This window comes from Rattus norvegicus, chromosome 16 (assembly GCF_036323735.1).
Source record: "Rattus norvegicus strain BN/NHsdMcwi chromosome 16, GRCr8, whole genome shotgun sequence".
Classification (NCBI taxonomy): Eukaryota; Metazoa; Chordata; class Mammalia; order Rodentia; family Muridae; genus Rattus; species Rattus norvegicus.
The window spans coordinates 18,679,571-18,699,282 of record NC_086034.1 but is presented as its reverse complement, the minus strand read 5'-3'; the positions used below and the strand labels follow the sequence as shown (position 1 = coordinate 18,699,282).

General features: G+C 55.9%; 1 protein-coding gene across 17 annotated transcripts in view; it reads right to left on the bottom strand.

Annotated features, from left to right (window-relative positions):
* Positions 1–30: 30 nt before the first annotated feature.
* Mast3 (microtubule associated serine/threonine kinase 3) overlaps positions 31–19,712 on the bottom strand; it is a 28,511-nt gene continuing 8,829 nt past the window's right edge. For 2 of the 17 annotated variants that reach the window (XM_063275734.1, XM_039094831.2), the window contains 27 exons: positions 19,619–19,711; positions 13,097–13,185; positions 12,946–13,018; positions 12,785–12,805; positions 12,339–12,417; positions 12,001–12,158; positions 11,849–11,924; positions 11,282–11,491; positions 11,021–11,122; positions 10,821–10,953; positions 10,460–10,518; positions 10,034–10,119; positions 9,748–9,956; positions 9,331–9,469; positions 8,254–8,386; positions 7,992–8,157; positions 7,775–7,876; positions 7,411–7,533; positions 6,995–7,104; positions 6,707–6,843; positions 5,408–5,646; positions 5,023–5,235; positions 4,659–4,885; positions 4,366–4,488; positions 4,035–4,171; positions 3,777–3,958; positions 31–3,306 (listed from right to left, as the gene is read on the bottom strand). In XM_063275734.1, the coding sequence (XP_063131804.1) occupies positions 2,783–3,306; positions 3,777–3,958; positions 4,035–4,171; positions 4,366–4,488; positions 4,659–4,885; positions 5,023–5,235; positions 5,408–5,646; positions 6,707–6,843; positions 6,995–7,104; positions 7,411–7,533; positions 7,775–7,876; positions 7,992–8,157; positions 8,254–8,386; positions 9,331–9,469; positions 9,748–9,956; positions 10,034–10,119; positions 10,460–10,518; positions 10,821–10,953; positions 11,021–11,122; positions 11,282–11,491; positions 11,849–11,924; positions 12,001–12,158; positions 12,339–12,417; positions 12,785–12,805; positions 12,946–13,018; positions 13,097–13,185; positions 19,619–19,711 (3,943 nt within the window). In that variant the 3' untranslated portion in view covers positions 31–2,782. Of the gene's footprint in view, positions 3,307–3,776; positions 3,959–4,030; positions 4,172–4,365; positions 4,489–4,658; positions 4,886–5,022; positions 5,236–5,407; positions 5,647–6,706; positions 6,844–6,994; positions 7,105–7,410; positions 7,534–7,774; positions 7,877–7,991; positions 8,158–8,253; positions 8,387–9,330; positions 9,470–9,747; positions 9,957–10,033; positions 10,120–10,459; positions 10,519–10,820; positions 10,954–11,020; positions 11,123–11,281; positions 11,492–11,848; positions 11,925–12,000; positions 12,159–12,338; positions 12,418–12,784; positions 12,806–12,945; positions 13,019–13,096; positions 13,186–15,431; positions 19,528–19,618; position 19,712 lie in introns of those variants that run through there. The other 15 variants (XM_039094832.2, XM_063275735.1, XM_039094835.2 and 12 more) reach the window with 12 other exon arrangements.

Sequence of the window (19,712 nt, the reverse complement as noted above, 5' to 3'; positions counted from 1 at the left end):
CGAGACAGCCGAGGCTGGCCGGAAACAGCCGAGCATAACCGATTCGAGAGAGCGCTCGTGGGGCTGCTGGCCAGGCTAAGAGGCGGTTGATGGTTTACGAAAACACTGGAAAGGGAAAGGTCGGAAACGCATTCGGTCCGAGGCTGGACTCGGTAGGACTCGGGACTCTGAGATACCTGAGCCATTCCGGAAATAGCTGAACGTGCTACAGCAGGGTTGGTTTTTTTTGTGTGTGTTTTGTTTTCTTAACGAAGTCGTGAACCTGCAAGACCGCGGAGCGTGTCTGGAAGGAACCTAACGACCTCAAATATAGCTCTTGGCAGTTGACTCGGAGGCCGCCGACGGCTTCCGGAAATAGCCGAAGCACGTCCAGTTTGGCAACTGCACTCTCAGTAGAGAGCTGCTCGTGCAAGGAATGGAAGGCGAAGGCGCTGCCATGGCAACCCTAGGCGTCCGGAAACAGCCGAAGTGTCTCCGGCCCAACACGCGCGAGAATGCTGCTCATCTGAGTCCGGAAGCGAGATTGTTTCCGGAAATATCGACCGACGCTGGCAATTGGAGCCGTGGGGCGGCAGAGACAGAAAGAACCAGAGAGAGAGTTTGAGAACCGGAAGTAACCGAGCCTGTTCGGCTGATTTCGGAGGGATTTATTTTAGCTCAGCGCAAAGACCGGGGTAGAAAATTGGGACAGAGGGGTTGCAGCTAGAGTTCGGCAGGTAAGAGTGCTCGCCGCTTTTGTACAGGTTCAGTAAATTACAGCCGCTTTTAACCCGACGCCCTCTTCTGGTGTCTCTGGGACTTGCAGGCAAGTGGTAAACATACACATTAAATATTCTTTAAGGGAAAACATAAAAAGATGGGCTAATTGAAGGATTAATTTTTTTTTGAGGCAAAGGCTCTGTGCTGGAATTAAAAGCAAGTGCTACAACTCCCAGCCTTATGGGTTTGGGGGCTTTTTAAGGTTTATTTTTGTTTGTTTTTCTTCCGTGTGTCTTGTGTGTACCTAGTGTCTGTAGAAGTTAGAGGAGACACCGGATGCACTGGAATTTGAATTACAGATGACTGTTAGCTGCCATGTGGGTACTGGCACTAGAACCTGAGTCTTCTAGAAGAGCAGCCAGTGCTTTTAATCGATTCATCCCTTGGCTTTATTTTTTGAGACAGGGTCTTGTTATGAGCCCAGGCTGGATTTGAACTCATGATCCTTCTGCGTCAGTTCCCCACCCCCCACCCCAGTGTTAGTATTACAGGTGTACACTGCCATGCCTGGAAACACTTTTTGCCCCATTGCTGTCTAGTCAGGATCCCAGCCTGCTAGGTAGCTGGGGTGCAGCCTGGCCTAGATGAAGTGTTTAAGCAAACCCCTATACAACCTACAAAACTCACCTCAGATGATACTGAGCCAACAGTTGTTCCCTACCCCTAGCCACTCATAAATGCACAACCAGGATCAGATGTCGTCATGGGACTTTATTTGATGCCAGCTCCAAGATGAGTGGAGGGCTACTCATGCACAGCCTTGGTCTCTTCCAGCAGACGATACTGGCTGGGCGTCAGGGAGGGTGCAGAGAGGGTTTGAGTGCCTGCAAATTCCCCTCATGAAGTGTGGAGAGCCGCCATCACTGACAACCTTCTAGATGGCTGCTGGATCACACAGCATTATGGGGACAGCCTGGGCTCCCCCATGGCCATGCTCACAGTAGGGCCGGGAGATCCTGTCCTGAGCCAGGAATCTTACTGGGGCATTGTGGGACAAGCCTCTGGCCTTGGGGGACCTCAGCTGCTTGGATCACACAAAGCTGGGGGACTTCAGGCGTGCTCAGTGCACATGAAGTGTGCAAGTCACTGGGGTTAGTCCTGTAAACACAGCAACACAGGCACAGAATGGGAAAGACACGCCTCCAGAATTACACAGCATAGCTGGGGTCCACTCGGTCCTCTAGCACTCAAGGGAGATCACATTATGGTCCCAGGCTCACCATGCTGGGCCTCACACACATGGGACTCTGCACGTGTGCATTGATTTTGTAGTGTGGGGGTTGGTGGTCAGGCATGGTCCTCACTTGGCTAGACAAGTCTTTGTCCTATCCCTGCAGTGGATACCTTCCCTACCTTGATGGCCCTTAGGTTTGTCAGTTACTTCCTGCAAGGTGTATGGGCTATTCTGCCTTAAACCAGAGCATTCCTTATCCCCCAAGCCCCGTGTTCCCACACTTCCCCTAAACTGAAACATGCAGGATCACAGGCAGAGTGGAGTAAAGACAGTCTGAAGAGAGCTATTCAGACACAGAAGGTAGTCTTCAGGGTGCAGCCCACCACTGAACTGGTGATCCTCCTGCTTCAGGGCACAGCTTCCAAATCCTGTCCAAACTTAGCAGGGACCAGCTTTTGTGTGCCTTGAGGTGGGTCTTGGGTTGGGAATGGGATGGACAAACACACACACAGCACACATACACTTGGAAAGGACATGGGACAAACTAGGAAACACAGAAGTTGCCCAAAGTGCTTCGCCTTGGCCCAGAGAATAGGGTCTGTAGGCTGCATTCCGGGGCCGAGGACAAGACAGACAGCTAAGTCCACCAGGGGGATCAGCCTGGCTATTGCTTATAAAAAGTAATAAATTAGTCGCGAGGGCTTGCTATTTACAAGTCACTGGCACCCCACCCCAGCCCTTCCTGGGAGGGGGCACCCTCCAGCCAAGTCCCAAGCCGATGGCTGCACCCCATCTAGGTGTGACTTGGTAAAGATGAGAGCTCCGTGAGGAAGTGGCCAGAGACGGGGCTCAGTCTTCCCTGGCTGGTCCTGGGCTTCCAGGCGTGGCCTCTGCACCCTGCACAGCGATCTTCGGCACCGCACCAGTCGGCCCAGGCTCCTCATCGAAGCTCACTTCCTGCACGGCCTCCTGCTTCTTGAAGGAGTCCCGGCGCTCTGACAGATGCAGCCTCCTCATGACGACCAGCTCAGTCTCGGCCCCTCTGCCACGCCGGCCTCCGTCCCCATCCAGCCTCTCACTGGTGCCTAGGCCCAGCTTATCGGCAGACTGGCCCCTACGCAGCCTAGGGGACCGTGCTGGTATGGGAATGTGCCCAGGAAGGGGAGACGGCGAGCGTGGTGGGGGTGTGGGCACTGGCGGGCAAGCCAGTGGTGACGGAGGGATACTGCTTGTGGACTTGCGGCGGCCGCTCTTGTGTCGAGGTGGCCCGAGCTTGGCTGCCAGGCCATGAAGTGAGCTGGGACGGGTGTGGCCAGTTGCTGGAGAAGCGGGACTGCTGGAACTTGGGGATACACTGGGTGGGGATGCTGTGTCTGTGGGCAACAGAAACTGGTCAGTGACCCCCCCTTCTAGAGGTAGGGCCTGGACTGACCAAACTGGCAGAACCCATGCCATCCAGTGTTGCCACCCACCCACATAGGGAGTCCCCTTGGCCTTGCTTTAGTGAATTCTTACTTATCCATCAAAGCCAGGCCTCATTTACCGCTCCTCCCAGAAACCTCTGCCTCCTTGCCTAGACTGACCCTTCCCCACACCTGTGTCTGACCCTTACATACTAAATGAACACACAAGGCTACCAAGTCATCCACTCAGCTCAAGCACACACTAAGGCTCCTTACTGATTATTGTCACAGATATGCATATATATTCATATTCGAGGTGGAGTTCCATGAACCCTTGTTTTTCTGCCTCATCTCTTAAGTGCCGGGATGAAGGGCACTGACTACCCGGCAGCAGTTTCCTCTGTCCTCTAACCTGTGGCCCAGACTGAGAACCCACCCACCTGTGGGGACGTCGGGGGCAGGGCTGCGGCAGGGCGTGGTGGGGCTAGGGGACAGGCTGTGAGTGGGTGATCCAGGGAGGCTCTCGCTGGAGGACAGAGAGTGCTGGAGGCCCGAGGAGAAACTACGGCTGGTGTGGAGCACAGAAGATGGCTTCGAGATCCTCTTAAACAAGGACTTCCGCCTAGGGATAGGCATGGTAACAGTGAGGAATGCTGGGAAGGCTAGGGGTGCTGGGGCCTCACTGCCTCCCTGCTCACCGGTCCTGGGTCTCGCGCCGGCGGCTGCGCTTGCTTCTTCGGGCCATGCGGCCCTTGGCCACGTTCTTCCGGGCAGGCCCCACCTTGATGGAGGTGTTCTCCAGGGCCGTGGTGCGCAGGGAGATCTTGTTGCCACTCTGCAGAAGGGAAACCAGTCACCTGAGAGCTTTCTGGGGGACAAGACACCTGTCCAGAACCTGACACTCGGCTCCCCTCAGCCCTGGATCCTAGGGTGGGGGGGGGTGCAGCTGTAAAAGCCTCATGGTGTCAGGGACAGCTGCCTAGGATAGGCAGTGGGGACATGTTCAGGCCAGGGGTCCGCAGGTCGCACCTTCAGCAGCAGCTCCACCACATCCATGTGCACCAGGCCCAGGACAGATTCCCCGTTGATGTGTGTGATGAGGTCCCCAGCACGCAGTCCCGCCTCCTGCGCAGGGCTCCCCTCCTCCACGCTCTGCGGGCAGGCGCAACACAGCTGTCAGGTGGGGCAGGCCACACCCCCACAGGCCGGTGTGTAATCCAAGCAAGCCACTGCATCAGTTTCCTCAGCTATGGAGCAAGGTAGGGCCCACTCAAGGATGGAGAGCACACTGATTCCCACAGCCAGGTACCACAGGGACTCACCCAGACCACATGGTGCACCGTGTACACGTCGCTGTCTCCCATGTAGACACGAATGGCGCGAAGGCTGAAGCCGTACTTCTTGCCCGAGCTGTGGATGACGATGGGGGGCCGCAGGCTACCACACACTGGTGATGGGTCCCGGCTAGGTGAGGAGTCTCGGGAGGAGGGGTTGGAGGACAGCGAGCGGGGCGACAAGGGACTCATGAGGGGGCCCCCACTGCCGTCGTCTGTGGAGGGTGGTGGGACACTGAATGTGGGTCCATATCCTTCTCCCACGTGGCCACATGGCGCCCACCCTGGAGTTCCCTCTCATAACCAGTCTAGAACACCCCACCACCCACCACAGGGAGAAGCAACACATCACCTGCCGTGATGATGAGGGACAGGGCAGACACAGAGGCTGACTTGGGCACTCGACCCCCGCTGCCACCAGGGGAGGCCCTGGGCTTCTCTGGGCCGGGGTCTCTTGAGCTTCCTAGGCGGCGGCCTCTGCCGGCATCCAGGGGCCGAGGAGTTGAGTGCCGGGCGCCTGTACTGTTACTTCGAAGGCGGGCATGGCTGAGAACAGCTGTGTCGGCTGAGGGGACAAGCGGGGTGAGCTTGACACCTGTCTATTTCATGCCAGCCACGCCCCTGGACCCCAGCTGTATGAAGCTGTGTTCAGGGCAGGTAAGGCTGGTCTGCTCTCAATTGGTGAGAAACGTCTATTCCTGTCTCAGCACCCCACACTCACCTTGAGGCCCACTTACCAGAAAGGTTGCAGGGCTTAGGTGTCACTGGGGTGGTCGGGGGTGGGGGGTCAGGCTCCCCCAAGATGAAGACGGGCTTTCTGGTGTCAGCAGGCCCTGAGCCTGCTCCCTCATCTTCAGAGGAGAAGGCAAATTTAGGCATGTCCAAGCTGATGGTGCTTAGGAGAGACGGGCTGGGACCCCGGTCGCTCTGACAGGAAGACGGCTGACAGGAGGAAGCAGGTGTCCAGGACCTCAGCCTGTTTGAGGGAGGAGACTGTTACTCAGCCACACGGGCTTGCAGAACTATTCAGTGGAGAGAGATTTTAATCTAGCTACTTTCACTGGAATACCAACATGCCTTAGAAGCCCCTATACTCCCTCTGGCTGGAATACAGACGCCGCACCCTTAGTACATAGCTTTAATCCCAAACAGTGAAGGTAAAGTTGGTTTGTAGAAGGAAGCACCCATTGTTTGAAAGTGATACCAAATTGAGTGGCAGACAAAGTGACGAATCAGAGAAAGATTTGACAGACTAGCACATGCCCAACTCTCAGGCAAAGAGGAAAGGGAAGCTACTTGAGGGGCAGAGCAGAGGGAAGGAGGCAGTTTTACTGGGACAGTTGAACAGAGGCAGGTTGTAGAGAGAGAGCAACTAGACACAGGTGAAGACAGAACGAGTCAGAAGATTAGAACAGATTGCCAGAATTCGTATGAGGCCAAGCAGAGCAAATCAGGAGAAAGGGGAGGGGTGGGGGGCGGGGTAGTTTGAATCAGTCAGCTTGGAGAGGAATTAGAGTAGGAACAGCTGAGTTGAACCAGCCAGCCAGAGTTCAGAAAGAACTAGAAAGGGTGAGCTTATTCAGCAGTAAGCCTCAGAGACTGAAAACATTCCAGGCCTAGATTAGATTGTACCGAGGCTAGAAGCTTCTAGGACTACGCCCAGCTTAGTAGAGGGAGGCAAAAGCCTCAGACACAACAACTACATCTAGTGAATAAAAGTTACATTTACTATTCAACCCTAAAAGCCCAGTTTCCAGCTCTCACTCTCTAGTCAACATTGTTTCTATGGAGTCTGGAACTCGGAGCAGGACTGGAGTTTACCAGCCAAGTGCATTTTGTGTAGAAAAGGACCAAGGAGCCAAAGTCAAGCACTGTTATGGATCACAGCAGTCATTGTTTTAGGAGTACAAAGCCATACACAGGAGCAAGACTCTCAGAGACCTCCTACCTTTCACTCTTCTCTACTGGGCCACTAGGAAGCTCCTTCTACATCAGATTTTGTTATCTGGTTTTCCTTAACTCCTCAGCCCACCTACCGGAGGTCAGTGCTCAGCCGGCGGCCACCGTCCCCTTCACCGCTTTGCTCCCAACCTTCCTCTCGGTCCTCACTGAAGCTTCTTTCAGCAAAGGTGGGGTTGGGCTGGACAGCCAGGAACTCGGAACTGCTGTAGACCTGTGAGATTTTTTGGTTTAATGTCAGTAATGGGGGAATGGTGACGAAGGTCACCCCAGCACCTAGGAGGCTGCAACAGGAGACCCTGTCTCAGAACACAAGGGTAAACAAAGCACAGGCAGGCAGACTCGGGAGCCGCTGGCCAGCCCACCTTGCTGAAGCGGTGGGAACAGGAAGAGAACTGGGGGATCTCTGTGGAGGATTCCTCGTCATTCGTCTCGTCACCCTCGGAGCCCAAGTGGCGGTACCGCTCAGAGCGAGCTGTGGGAGGGAAGGGGAGGCTGGGGCAGCCAGGGACACCAAGAGGCCCAGGGCTGTGCTGCTCAGGTACAGGAGAGTGGCCCAGCCAGCACAGGAACCTGAGCTGGAATCTGCTGGGCATCTGGGTACAGACTCTTGCACTGCAGACCCAAACTCTGGTCCCCAGTGTGCCCAAAAACTGTGTGGTCAGTCATAGCAGGAATTGACGTACCTACAAGGAGGTATCTCAAGGCTGAGCTACTCTCCCGCTTTACATCCGTGCGGAACAGACAGGGAGGACCCCGAACATGCAGGAGTGCCACTTACTGTCAAAGTAGCTGGTGTCGTCCTCAGCTTCAAGCTGTGGGACAAACTCTGCCTTGTGTCTCAGGAGCCCTGCCCAGTCCAGGGCCAGGAAGAAGGGGTGCTGTTTCACCTCGTGGGTGCCTCCTACAGACAGTCTGGCTCAGCTCTGCACGACACACCACACCCCGCAAGCCTCCCTTCCCACTGAATGGTGCCAGGAGAGACCCAGAAATGTGGTCAAAAACTGGAGAGCACCAGACTCAACTACTTCCTTCAAGGTTATGCACATTAGCTCCTACAGGCCCTCCAAGACCCCAGCTCCCAGCCCCCTCCTTCACACACCCTGGTAAACAGGATCCTGCGAGAAGCTGCCCCATAGACTTACCAGTCCCCAGCCTGTCCATTGGGCTCTGACGCAGAAGCCTAGTAATGAGATCCTGGGCGTCGGGGGGAAGGGCCTCATCTCCCTCTGGCCACATGATCTCATCTGAAGTTCAAGGTGGGAGGAGACAGGATGCCCTTTCTAGCACCTTCCCTCACACCCACCACCTGGTAGCATTGTGGTCAGCCCACCTCCCAGTCTCAGACCCTGTTAGACGCACCACTGACAACCTGTCCGAACAGCTCCTCAGGTGTGTCCCCAAAGAAAGGCACGCAGCCCACCAGGAACTCATACAGGATGACGCCCATGGCCCACCAGTCTACTGGCTTCCCATAGCCCTGGCGGAAGATCACCTCTGGCGCGATGTATTCAGGCGTCCCGCACACCTGCACAAAGGTTATAGCAAGTGGGGAGGTGAGGCTGGCCCGGTCTGCATGGAGTGAGAGTGGGTGGCCCAGTCTTGCCCTTGGGTTGGGTCACACCTGCTTGTCCACAAACTCTCGAGCATCCTTCTCGATGTGACCTTCATACAGGTTGGTGGCCATGCTCATGAGGCCGATCTTGGACAGGCCGAAGTCCGTCAGCTTGATGTGGCCGAGGGAGGTGATGAGCAGGCTGTGGGTGAGGCCAGGACCCTCAGGCTGGGTGGGAAGGCCAGGGCCAGCAGAGTTGCCAGGATTGGCTCAAGGCCCCCTGTATATACTGATTTTGTTTTGAGACCCAGCCTCCCTAGGTAACCCATGTCAGTATGTGCATGCTTTTTTAAAAAAACAAAAACAAAAACAAAAACAAAACAAAACAAAAAAACCTTTTTGCTCATGTGGCCCAGGGTGGCCTCACACTCTCTAAGTAACCCCCCAGGCTGGCCTTGAACTCCTGGATCCCTGCCTCAGTCTCTTGAATCCTAGGATGACAGGTGTGCTCCATCGTGTCCCGCTGTGACCTTTTTCATGCACCTTGCAAATACATCCCCCAAGCTCACTTTCTTTTTTTTTTTTTAAAGATTTATTTACTTAATGTATATAAGTATACTGTAGCTGTCTTCAGACACACCCAACCCCATTACAGATGGTTGTGAGCCACCATGTGGTTCCTGGGAATTGAACTCAGAACCTCAGGAAGAGCAGTCGGTGCTCTTAACCGCTGAGCCATCTCTCCAGCCCCCAAGCTCACTTTCTGTATCCACTGTTATTCACCCATTGGCCCCTCCTATTTTATGCCTGGACTACACAAAGAAGCACATGTTTGTGACTACTGTGTGTAGCCATTTCATCTACACGGAAGTGAAATGCAGAGTGCAAACAGCACCAGCTCTGAACACTTGCGCTCACATCTCCAAAGGCACATGGCTAGGAAACCAGCGAACCCTGCTTCGGAGACAGGTGGGACTAGATGAGTTCCACCTATTTATGCAGAGTAGGTGCACTTGTGGTGTGCGAGCTCTGCGGATGCTGTCCTGCCAATCAGATAAGATCCTACCCGACCCCTAACACCAGAGCTCTGCCTTGACCCCGCCCACAGCCCCGGCCCCGCGTCCCAGCCACACCCTGGCTGCTCACTTGTCAGGTTTGAGGTCTCGGTGCACGATGCCATAGTTGTGCAGATACTCCAGAGCCAGTACCGTCTCCGCGAAGTACATGCGGGCCATGTCCACAGGCAGTGGGCCCATGTTTTTCAGCAGCGTGGCGCAGTCACCCCCTACACCGGGACATGGGTCAGGTCTGGGTCCTGCTCGTGTTGCTGAGGTCAGCAAGAGTCTCAGGTTCTGCCCAGCAGGGTCCAGTTCTAAGTCGGAGCTCTGCACACAGCTACTGCCTCAGTGCACGGTCTTTCCCTTGCAAGGCGACGGGTGCCATCTTACCTGCTGAAGCCTCACCGATATCCCAAGCCTTCGGGGCCCACACCTATCCCTCTCTGGACCTCCCCAGCTGTGCCCAGGGGTGGGAGGGGAGGGCATGGCAGCCCAGGGGCCGCACCTTCCACATACTCCATCACCATGCAGAGGTGGCGACGGGTTTCAAAAGAGCAGAACATGCCGACCACAAAGGGGTTCTCGGCGAAGGTGAGGATGTCTCGCTCCACAAACACCTGTTGGATCTGGTTGCGCAGAATCAAATTCTGCTTGTTGATCTTCTTGATGGCGAAGCGCTGTCGTGTGTCCCTGTGGCGCACCAGGTAGACAGCCCTGCACACAAGAAGGGGGCCGCTGAGCAGTCATTGGTCCAAGCCCAAAGTGGGACCCAGCAGGGACCCAGGACTCACCCATAGGCTCCATTGCTAATAAGCTTGATGGTCTCAAAGTCGCTCTCACATGGCTGCCTCCGAGACGGACCGCCCAGGCCTCGGCTCTGCAAGGGGACAGCTCAGGTTCTCGTCCACTGCAAAACTGTCCCTATGTCTAAGCTTCTGCCTCACTGGTGCTGCTACTTACTTCCTCTGGGCCCGAACTTGTTAAACCAGTATGCAGAGTCTGCTTCCCAGAAAACTTCAACACATCCTTCAAGGCCCACCTTTTCAGTGCCCATTACAGCCCAGTCCAGACCTGAGCTATTTCTATAATGCGGCAATCCCAATGCAGCCACAATTCAAAACCACGCGTGTTTATTAAGCATATACTTCAGCAAACTCACTCCCTAATCCAGCCACCCAGGAAAGGGCAACATAGGACTACCTCAGCTTGCAACTTACCTCAGGGGATCCAGGAGCTGGTGGCTGGCCTTCATCAAGGTCATTCAGGGGCTGAATCTCTGTCAAAGAAAGTAAGTTGAGATTTTTGTAGTTGTTTTTGGTTCTTTTCTTTTGGACAGGATTCACTATGTGGCCCAGCAGCAAGGACTACAGAATCTTCTAGGAAAGCCATGCCTCAGAGCCCTAGCTCTCCAAGTGTTCTGCCCCAGGGATTGGCAGACCACAGACTGCAGTGAGTCTCTGAGCATTACTCATGATGGTAAGGGTCACTGTCTTAAAGCGTCAGAATGAGGTTGGGACTAAGAGGTAGAGGGAGCCCTGGGTTCCAATCCAGATCTTCCCTGTTCTGGGTGCCTCTCACCTTCTAGAGGGTCCTTGGCAAGGCCCAGCTGGCGGATGATGTAGCGGGGCAGATCAGTCTTCACGCCCTGGTCCTCGCGGGCCTGGCCCTCTGCAGCCTCCAGCAGATGGTAGAATTCTTCGGGGTCGAACTCCTGCACAGGAGAGGCTGTGAGCCCGGAGCCCTCGCCTGGTCCCCAGAAGTCCCTGTCTGCAGCTTACCAAGCACTCGAGCAGCCGCGCTGGCCTGGAGATGATGATGAGCAGCTTGCGGACCAACTGCACGATGAAGCCCACTTCGGCGCTATCTGACCTCTCATGAGCCTATAGGCAGGTGAATCTGACGAGGACCGCCCACAGAAGAGGCCCCGCCCACACCCTGATAGAGACCTCCAGGGCTCTGCAGATCCCACCCCAAAAAGGTGTTCCCTAACACACTCCACCCCCCTGGGCGTGACCATTTGGCAGGCTCCCCCCACATACATCCTGCAGTAGTCGCTCCAGCTTGTCTTGCATCTCCAGGAAATAGCGGGAGGTGACTAGAGCCTCGCCCGACTTGGCCAGGCAGTCCCTCGCCAACTCCACGATCTGGTGGTGGATGAAGCCCAGGACACCGTCTGCCAGTGCCAGGCGGTCTCCAGGAGCAAATGCTGCCAGGAAGTCCTGCAGCCGGCCCTCCATCTGCGCTGTGGCCTGCGGGAAGGCGGGAGGGGGGGGGGGAGTAATGACAGAAGTGGATCAGAGGACAGGCCAGGAGTCTGAGAGAAAGCTGTTCAGTTGGAGTCGGGGTTATGGTCAGACAGGCAGAGGGGGTGAGAAAGGGACAGGGGTAACTGACACAGAGGTGGAGCTGATCAGGGACCGGTTCAAAATGATTGACAGTAGTGATAAGGGCTGGGGGACCTCAGCGAGGGTCTGATTCTGGTGACTGGCAGGGAACAGAGCGTTATTGGTGGGCGGGGTTCCGTGAGTGACAGGGGGGCAGGGCCTGGGTAGTCGACCACGCTAGAAGAGAGTGGCCACTGCAGGGCGGAGGGATCTGGAGCACACCTTGGGGAAGCGCTCCCGGTATACATGATTCATCATCACTATCTCGTTGTCGAAGGTTCCTGATGTTCGTCCAGGGCTGAAAGGGTGACAGAGGAGGGTGAGGGTCACAGAGGAGGCCTTGGTTGGGTGGAGAGGTCCCAGCCCAAGTCTACCTGAGGCTTCGTGAGCGTGGGCGCAGGCGCGGAGAACGGCCTCCATCCTCATCCACCACACTCTCTGAGCTGCGGAAGTGCTTGGACAGGAAGCGCAGTTCGTCCGCAGTGGGTTGGAAAGGGAGCTGGTGTAGACGCTCCCGGGAGGATGAGCTTGACTGGGGCAAGGAGAAGGTCCGGGTCACGTCGCGGACCCAGCACCCCAGCATCCTACAGGCCTGCTGAGGCCCACTGCAAGCCTTCCCAGCCTAGAGTGGGAGTCCCAGAAACCACAGCCGGGCGTGTGTCTGCTCCAGTCCACCCCACCCCATTCCACCTGCCGAGGCAGCTGTCAGTACCGACACAGTGGAGCTGGGAGTGTTGGTCCCATAGCCTGATGACGGGAGGGAAGCAAGTGACCATCTTCTGCCGTCAGCCCTGGAGAAGGACAGGAACAGATGAAAAGACAGCTTGGCACTGTGCTGATGGGGACTGGCAGCAAGCTGTGTTGGCTGATACCTACTCTGGAACAAGGACCCTCCAGGCAGCCGGGGGCATTTCTTCCTGGAAGCCCTCCCTGATAAGGTGCAGCCCAAGCTTTGGCCAGATCCCAGCTCACAAACAACCCAGGCATACTCCAAGGGGGCCGGTTCAGCTACGTCCCCACTGCACAGCCTTAGCTTGGTGGAACTGAAGGCCCTGGACACACTGTGTCAGTTCTTGGTTAGTGATCTAGTGCAGCTGTTAGCAGTTAATAATTTAGTCAGGCTGCGGCCCCCTCCTCCTTCCCAGAACTCTGAATTACCTGTCACTGTGAGAGAGCTGTCTGTGGAGAACAGAAGCCACAGGAGAGACCACCACCAGACACCCAGGAAGGAAGGGGCCAGGGAGGGGGACAAAAATCAATGAGGGGTAGGCCCAGCTCTGTGAGGTTCACTAGCCCTGTGCCATGGCCAGGACACTCACCTCCGGGCAAAGGGGAAATTGATGGCCGCTGCGGCAGAGAAGTTCCGAGGACTGTCCAAGGGGCTGTTACCTGCTGAGGGGAGATGAGAAAACTGTCACATCCGGGTGGCAGCGGGACCCAGCCCCCCCACCCGGATCTGCCCCTGCTCACCAGTTGGGACAGAGAGTGGTGACAAAGGTCTGGAGAGAGTGGGTGAAGGCGTCCCCACGACTAGGCTCTTACGGTTGCCACTGCGGCAGCTGTGGAGGGGACAGCAGGGTTAGAAGGTAAACCTGAGGAACAGGGACGCATGCGCCCAGTTGGGAGCATGCTATGAATGGTTGTAAGTTGGCCCAGACCAACCACGATGTCCCTGCGGTGGGACCTGTTAGGAGTTTCCGAGACCCACTGGGAGTCACCCCTGGGCAAACATCCCTTCTTTTTTGTTTTGTTTTGTTTTGTTTTTTTGAGACAGGGTTTCTCTGTGGAGTTCTGGCTGTCCTGGGAATCATTCTGTAGACCAGGCCAGCCTTGAATTCACAGACTCTGCCTCTGACTTGCAAGTGCTGGAATTGAAGGTTTGTGCCACCACACTCAGCTCAAATATATCTTCTTATTCTTTTTTTTTTTTTCCGGAGCTGGGGACCGAACCCAGGGCCTTCCGCTTGCTAGGCAAGCGCTCTACCACTGAGCTAAATCCCCAACCCCATATCTTCTTATTCTTGAGGCAGAGTCTCATATTGCACAGGCTGGTCTTGGGACAGGCTCAGAGGTGACTCTCAATGCCCGATCTCCTAGGATGACACATGGGACACAGCCTGTTTCAAAGTTCCCTTTCCATCCTCATTGCCGCCATATGACATGGTGGGAGAAAAACCATCCAGCCTCATGGGGACACTGGCAGATGACTAGGACATACTGACTTCTTCCTTCCCAGCCCCTGGCTCTTACACCATGATGCCAGCCAGGCACACCCGGATGTCCAGTGGAGAAGACAGGAGATGCCCAGAGGCCATGGGGGAAGCCAGCCACTCTCCCTCCCTGTCCCTGAAACTGCAGTCCCCAGCTTCCCAAGATCCTGCCAAAGAACTAATGCTTCAGCCTGTGCTGTAACACCCCTTTAGTCCAAAGTCTCTGAATTGGGGCCAACGCAGGCTACATACAAACCCATGTCTCTTTTGGCCACTTGCCCTGAAGCCCCCAGGCAAGGTCTCTGGCCCCTTCTGCCCACCAGACCCTGAGCTTCGTCCCCACCTTGGCAGAGTTGAAGTCACTGGGATCCTGCCCTCCTCCCCAGCCCCCTACAGTCACCCAGCAACGGCAGCTCTGACTGAAGACAAGGAGAACAGCCCACACAGCCCTCCACCAACGCAGCTCTGCAGAAGTGTCAGGGAGGGAGCGACAGGCGGGGCCCTAAGGAGGCAGGGAGGGTTTGGGGCCACAGAGGCACAGTTTGTAGGCCAAGACAGGAGACGTCGCAGGTAGCAAAAAGCATAGGCAAGAAGGTGGTAGGGAGTTGGGCCCAGCCTGTTTTCTGGTGCAGGAGCCTCCTTTCCCCTATCAGGACACCCAGAAGGTGCCTCTGTGAAGCCGTCCATGGGGGGAACCTATGCTCTCAGAGCCTGCCTACAGGAGGCCACGCCCCCAGGGTCAGGTAAGTGACAGGTGTGGACACAGTACAAACCAACCTTGACCTGGGGGACCCACCAATTGTGCTGGCTCTCCACGCAGGGAAATCGGGGGCGCAGCTACCAAGAGTGGGAAGAATTGCCCCTTAGGCTGAGGTGTGGGTGCAGAAGCGGAACCCAAAGGGCCTTGCAGGACTTCCTGTCGCCCCCCTCTGCACATGACACACACTGGCAGCCACATCCTCTCCCTGCCTGGGCTGCCCCATCATCCTGCAACGGTGGCCAATGAATTGGTTGGTTCCTCTCCTTTATGCTTACAGGCAAAACCTTGAAAACAACCACCTCGGAGAACCTGAATCATCCTACTTGAGCACACATTAAATGCCTACTGCTTACACAGTTCCTTGCTCTAAAAGGCTGGTAAGCCATGACCCGCACCGCACTATATCAGGCCCAATCGAAGCTTTGGACTGAGCACTCAGGGTCCTTGCAACCCAGACTTTGCCTAACTATGCAAACCTAAATACAGAGATAACCCAAGCACAGAGTGGTTGAGGAACTGCCCGGGGTCACACAGCACGGTAAAAGCTACATTCCAATTAGAACCTGGGTCGACAGTTGAGGAACCACCTCTCTTGGCCTCTGTGCATTGAAGAGGAGGACCTGGGCTGAGGAGAAGCCAGGCAATGCCTTGGCTGTAGACCTGCCACCCACTCATCAGCCTGGGCCATGAGTATTTGCATCTGCGCCAACGTTTCCGCTGAGTGTCCAGGACAGACTGCTTTATTCTTCCCAAATTCCTCGCTTTGCGCGGCCTGAGTCCCGAGTTCGAATACCGGGCGTCTATAGCTAGACCCTGTGCCCGGAGCCACCCCTACCTTTTGGAACGTTGTAGCAGCGCACCCTTGGCCAGGCGGCTGCGGTGTCCGGGGGCCGCCACCGCGGTCCAGTAGCTGGGGTCCGACATGCTGTGGCCCTCCGCCTGGCCCGGCCACGGCCAGATCGGCCGGATTCGGCCTGAGCCCGGTGGAGCGGCCCAGGGGCCGCGGGCTACAAGAGCGCGCGGGTAGCAAGGAGGAAGCCCGGCTGGGAGCCCCGCCCAATCGTTGGGCGGAGCCCGAGGGGGCGTGGCGTCGTGAGGGAGGAGGGGGGCGAGGCGTTGCTACAGCGCTAGGCGGGGCGTTGCTAGGGCCCCCAACTAAGGAGCTTTTGTTGCTACCGCTCTGCCGGAAGCGCTGGGATGCAGCGCAGTTAGAACCTGCCTGTCCGTGACCAGTGTTGCCAGGACCTTGAGGGACAGCGCGGGGCGTTGCTAGGGCCCGGAGCAGCAGGACGAGGCTTAATGAACGTTGCTAGGGCTCTGGGACGAACATGAGCGTTGCTATGCCCCTTAGCAGTACAGACAGGGCTTTGCGAAGGTTCTGCTCATAGGGGGCGGAGTTACCTGGCCGTTGCTAAGGCTCTGGGTAGCGAGGGAGGGACGTTGCTATAGACCTCAGCAATACAGGCAGGACGTTGCTAGAGCTCTAAGCACAGGGAGAGGCACCCTGGGACGAAGGCGGGGCGTTGCTATGGACCTCAGCCGACCAGGCAGGGCTTCGCTAGGGTTCTGAGCCTTGGGGTGCCGGGTTACCTGGCCGTTGCTAGGGCTCTGCGCGGTGAGGGCGGGGCGTCGCTAGGACTACGTCAAGTGGGTAGGGAGTTGCTTTGGCCTTATCAGCGGAGGCGGGGCGTTGCTAGGGCCGAGGCAGCTAGGTGGGGCTTCGGCGGTGCTAGTGCAGGCGGTGACGGACTCGACTCTTAAGGTGTCAGCCTTGCCTGGCGTTGCCCCTTTCCTTCCCATCTGTATAATGCCTGCGATGAACGCGGCGTGCATGGCCACGAAAGCCATTACCAAAGGCGATATAAGTCACATACACTACAAACCAAAGGAATACGTCCTTCTCCCCCAGGTCCTAGGTAGCCAGTGGGAGTCATTCTGACAGCACCTGACTCCCACGACCTTTAGACACTTTGATATGAGCCTTGCTCGGATGTGAAGCTCAGATCCCATATTTGGTACGAAAAGGCAGCCGAGAAAACTAAGGCATAGGCACCCAGGGTTTCCCCAACCCATCCTTCGTAAGTCACCCCAAGACTCTAACACGTTTCCTCCATGCTCTTTGCCACATCAGGCATCTCCACGCTTCTGGCTGGAGCACAAACCCATATCCAGTCATTTGTTCACTTGATAAACATTTATTGAACACTTACAGTTTGCCTGCCTCTGGGACATCTAGGGGTGACTTCAAGGGCAGTAGTCCTTGATCTCAGTTAAGGAGACAGATGAAGAATTTCAAAGAGTAATCTCAAAGAAAGGGACGCAGCTCAGCTGGCAGAATGTTTGCCTACCGTGGAGGGCTTCACCCTAGCCCTCACCACACTTGGACACACCTGTTGTCACAGGACTTGAGGAGGGCAGCTAGGAACTTAAGGCCAGCCTGGACACTATTTCTCCCTCAAGAAATGGGAAAGTGCAGGAAGGCAGGCAACATGACTTTGACCCTGAGAAAAAAGAACCAGTCAGGGCATGGGGAAAGAGTGTCACAGATGGAGAGGAGGGTGCTTCAGAGCTAACCACACAGGCTGCGGTAAGGATTGGGATGGTAAAACGGGGAACCATGAGTGGTGTTAGAGCGAGCCCCATGACTGTCCTGGAAAGCAAAGAAAGACCTTTGAGAAGTTGGGGTAGGTGTTTAAATCTCCAGCGAGGAGCTGGTGGCATGCGGGAACAAAAGGTGAAGGCCACATCATGGTAAGACCCTGAGAAAGAACGTGGGCTAGAGCCCATGTTCTGAGTCCCAAGGACAGGCCCTGCAGTGCCCACCTGTGACACAGAGGACCATGATGGCTACTTGTTCAGGTCTGAGTACTGACATAAAGGCTCAAAGCCTCCTAACTCTGGTGACCCAAATGGTGATGGAGCACTGGGCTTCATACACCTACAGAAGAGCTACCCGCCGCCATTGTGCCTGGGAACACACCTCCACAACACAGCTGTTCCCTTATCCCCAACAATGCCCTGGAAGCCCAGCTGAACTGTTTCCCACTCTAAAGAACTGGGCTATGCTAAGTATCCAGAATGCCCGGCCAGCAAGGCTGAGTACATGGGGCTCACAGGCTCTTTGCTGAGGGGTTCTGGGCGAAACCGTCCTGGGACAGGGGTCATAAAGTCACCTGCGACTGGCTCTGGGGACTTGGCTTTGCCTCTCTGCTGCTGCTTAAATGGCAAAGCCCTAAGTGTGTCTTAATCTGGCCAACTCATCCCGTCACCTTTTTCCAGATTCCAAATGGCTGCTGGACCACTGCCCCCAGGCCCCATACCCTGCGCGTCCCAGGTAAATCGACATTCCCTCTGTGCCTGGCCTCCACGGCCCTGGGCAGTCTGTGGCCTGTAAGGCCAAGTCAAGATGGCCTTTGACCCTAAAGGACAACAGAACCCCTTCACCTGCTTTCTATCCATCCACACCAGAACATCAAGTAAGCACCTGCTGCATACTGGACCCTGCCCTGAGCATACACTGTGAACAGAGAGATTCAGGCGAAGCTTTTTAGGGCCTCTCAAAGTTGTGAAGGAAATGAGAAGTCCACAATGGTGCAGAAGGATGGTCTTACTCCACGGGGCATACTCTTTCTTGCCCTCTCTGGGATGCACCTTGGAGGGATGTGTGCGGGCAAAGATGGATTGCACAAGATCCTGGGGCCATAAGGATTATGGGACACACAAGGACCTTTTTCTAAAGTATGCGGATCAGAGGGGCTTTTTCATACTGAGGTGTAAATGGTTGCTGGACAAATCACAGTCACTGTTCCAGCGCTGGGGAGTAAATGTGAGGCGAGGTGGCTGCAGGCGAGGTTGCTCTGCCGCCCTCTGGTGGTGACTGTGGCTGCCTGGTGGGCTGGGCTCCAGTCTCCAACAGTGCCTCCATTTCCTCCAAGTGTAACCCGTTCAGTCACATGCAACCCCGATTTTGGGTCCCTCCCTTTCCCCTCGCCTGCCCTCCCCTGGGTTGTAACCAAGGACTCAGAAATCTAGCCGACCTCACACTATCTCCTAGGGTGCCCCTGGGTCTCCTCCACCCATTCCTGAGGAAATGTGGCAACAGCAGTGCCTACCTCCCACTGGGCAACCAGTTCCAGATAGACCAGCTTTCCTCCAGATGGCCTAGTCCCACAAGACCTTATTCCCCTCAAAAGGTTGCCTCAGGACCTTTGCACACTAGGTCCCAGCTGCTTGGTGCCAACCTGTTCCAAGCTCTGTCCATGGCTCCAATCAACTTCCCCAAGGGGTCAGCATTGAACATAGTCACTCATTTGCTCACTGGCCACCTCCAGTCAACCGAGAACCCTCGGAGGGAGATGTCTGTCATTCTTGTTCACAACTTTGGACTTTTTACTTGGCACACTGGTTAGGTGCCTAGTAAGCGTTCGCTGAGCGAATGAAGGTAACCCAGTTGGAATTCAGTGTGGACTCCACAGTATTTTGTCTTCCCCATTCAAAGCCCATGGAATATACCAAGCATCTCATTCATACTAAGGTATAAACGGCTCCCAGGTAAGTCAAGACTCTCGACTTTCACATGAGTAAGCCTCTGAAACCTGCCCCAGAGTCACAGAGGGTGATGCTGGCTCTCAGTAGGGTGTGGCGGCCAAGCTGGCCCAAGACTTAAGAGAATCGCAACAGGCCTGTCTCTGGGCCTCAGTTCGCTCAGTAAGAAATAAAATCAGAGCAGAAATAGCTATTTTCGGTTTGGTAAAGCCCACTCAGTTTGTGTGTGACCACAGGGAGAGTTTCTGGAAGGTCCCGGAGGTCACCACCCAGCAGGGCCCTGGGAATCCAGCACCTGTCTCAAGAAGTCCTTGGGCTCAAGTTCTGACTTGGCCTGGGACACCTGTCCAGCTCCAGCCTGCAGCTGGGTGTTCCCGAGTATTGCAGAGCCAAGGAAGGGGTGACACTGAGGCCTGGGGCGTCTAAGGAGTGTGAAAGGCCCGGGTGAGGGTGCGCGTGCAGGGCGGCGCCACTCACCTCCAGGGCTGCTGCAGGCCCAGCGATGGGCTGCACGGGCTGCACGGGCTGCCGGGGCTCAACAGGCATGGGCTCTGGCTGCTCGGCGACAGAC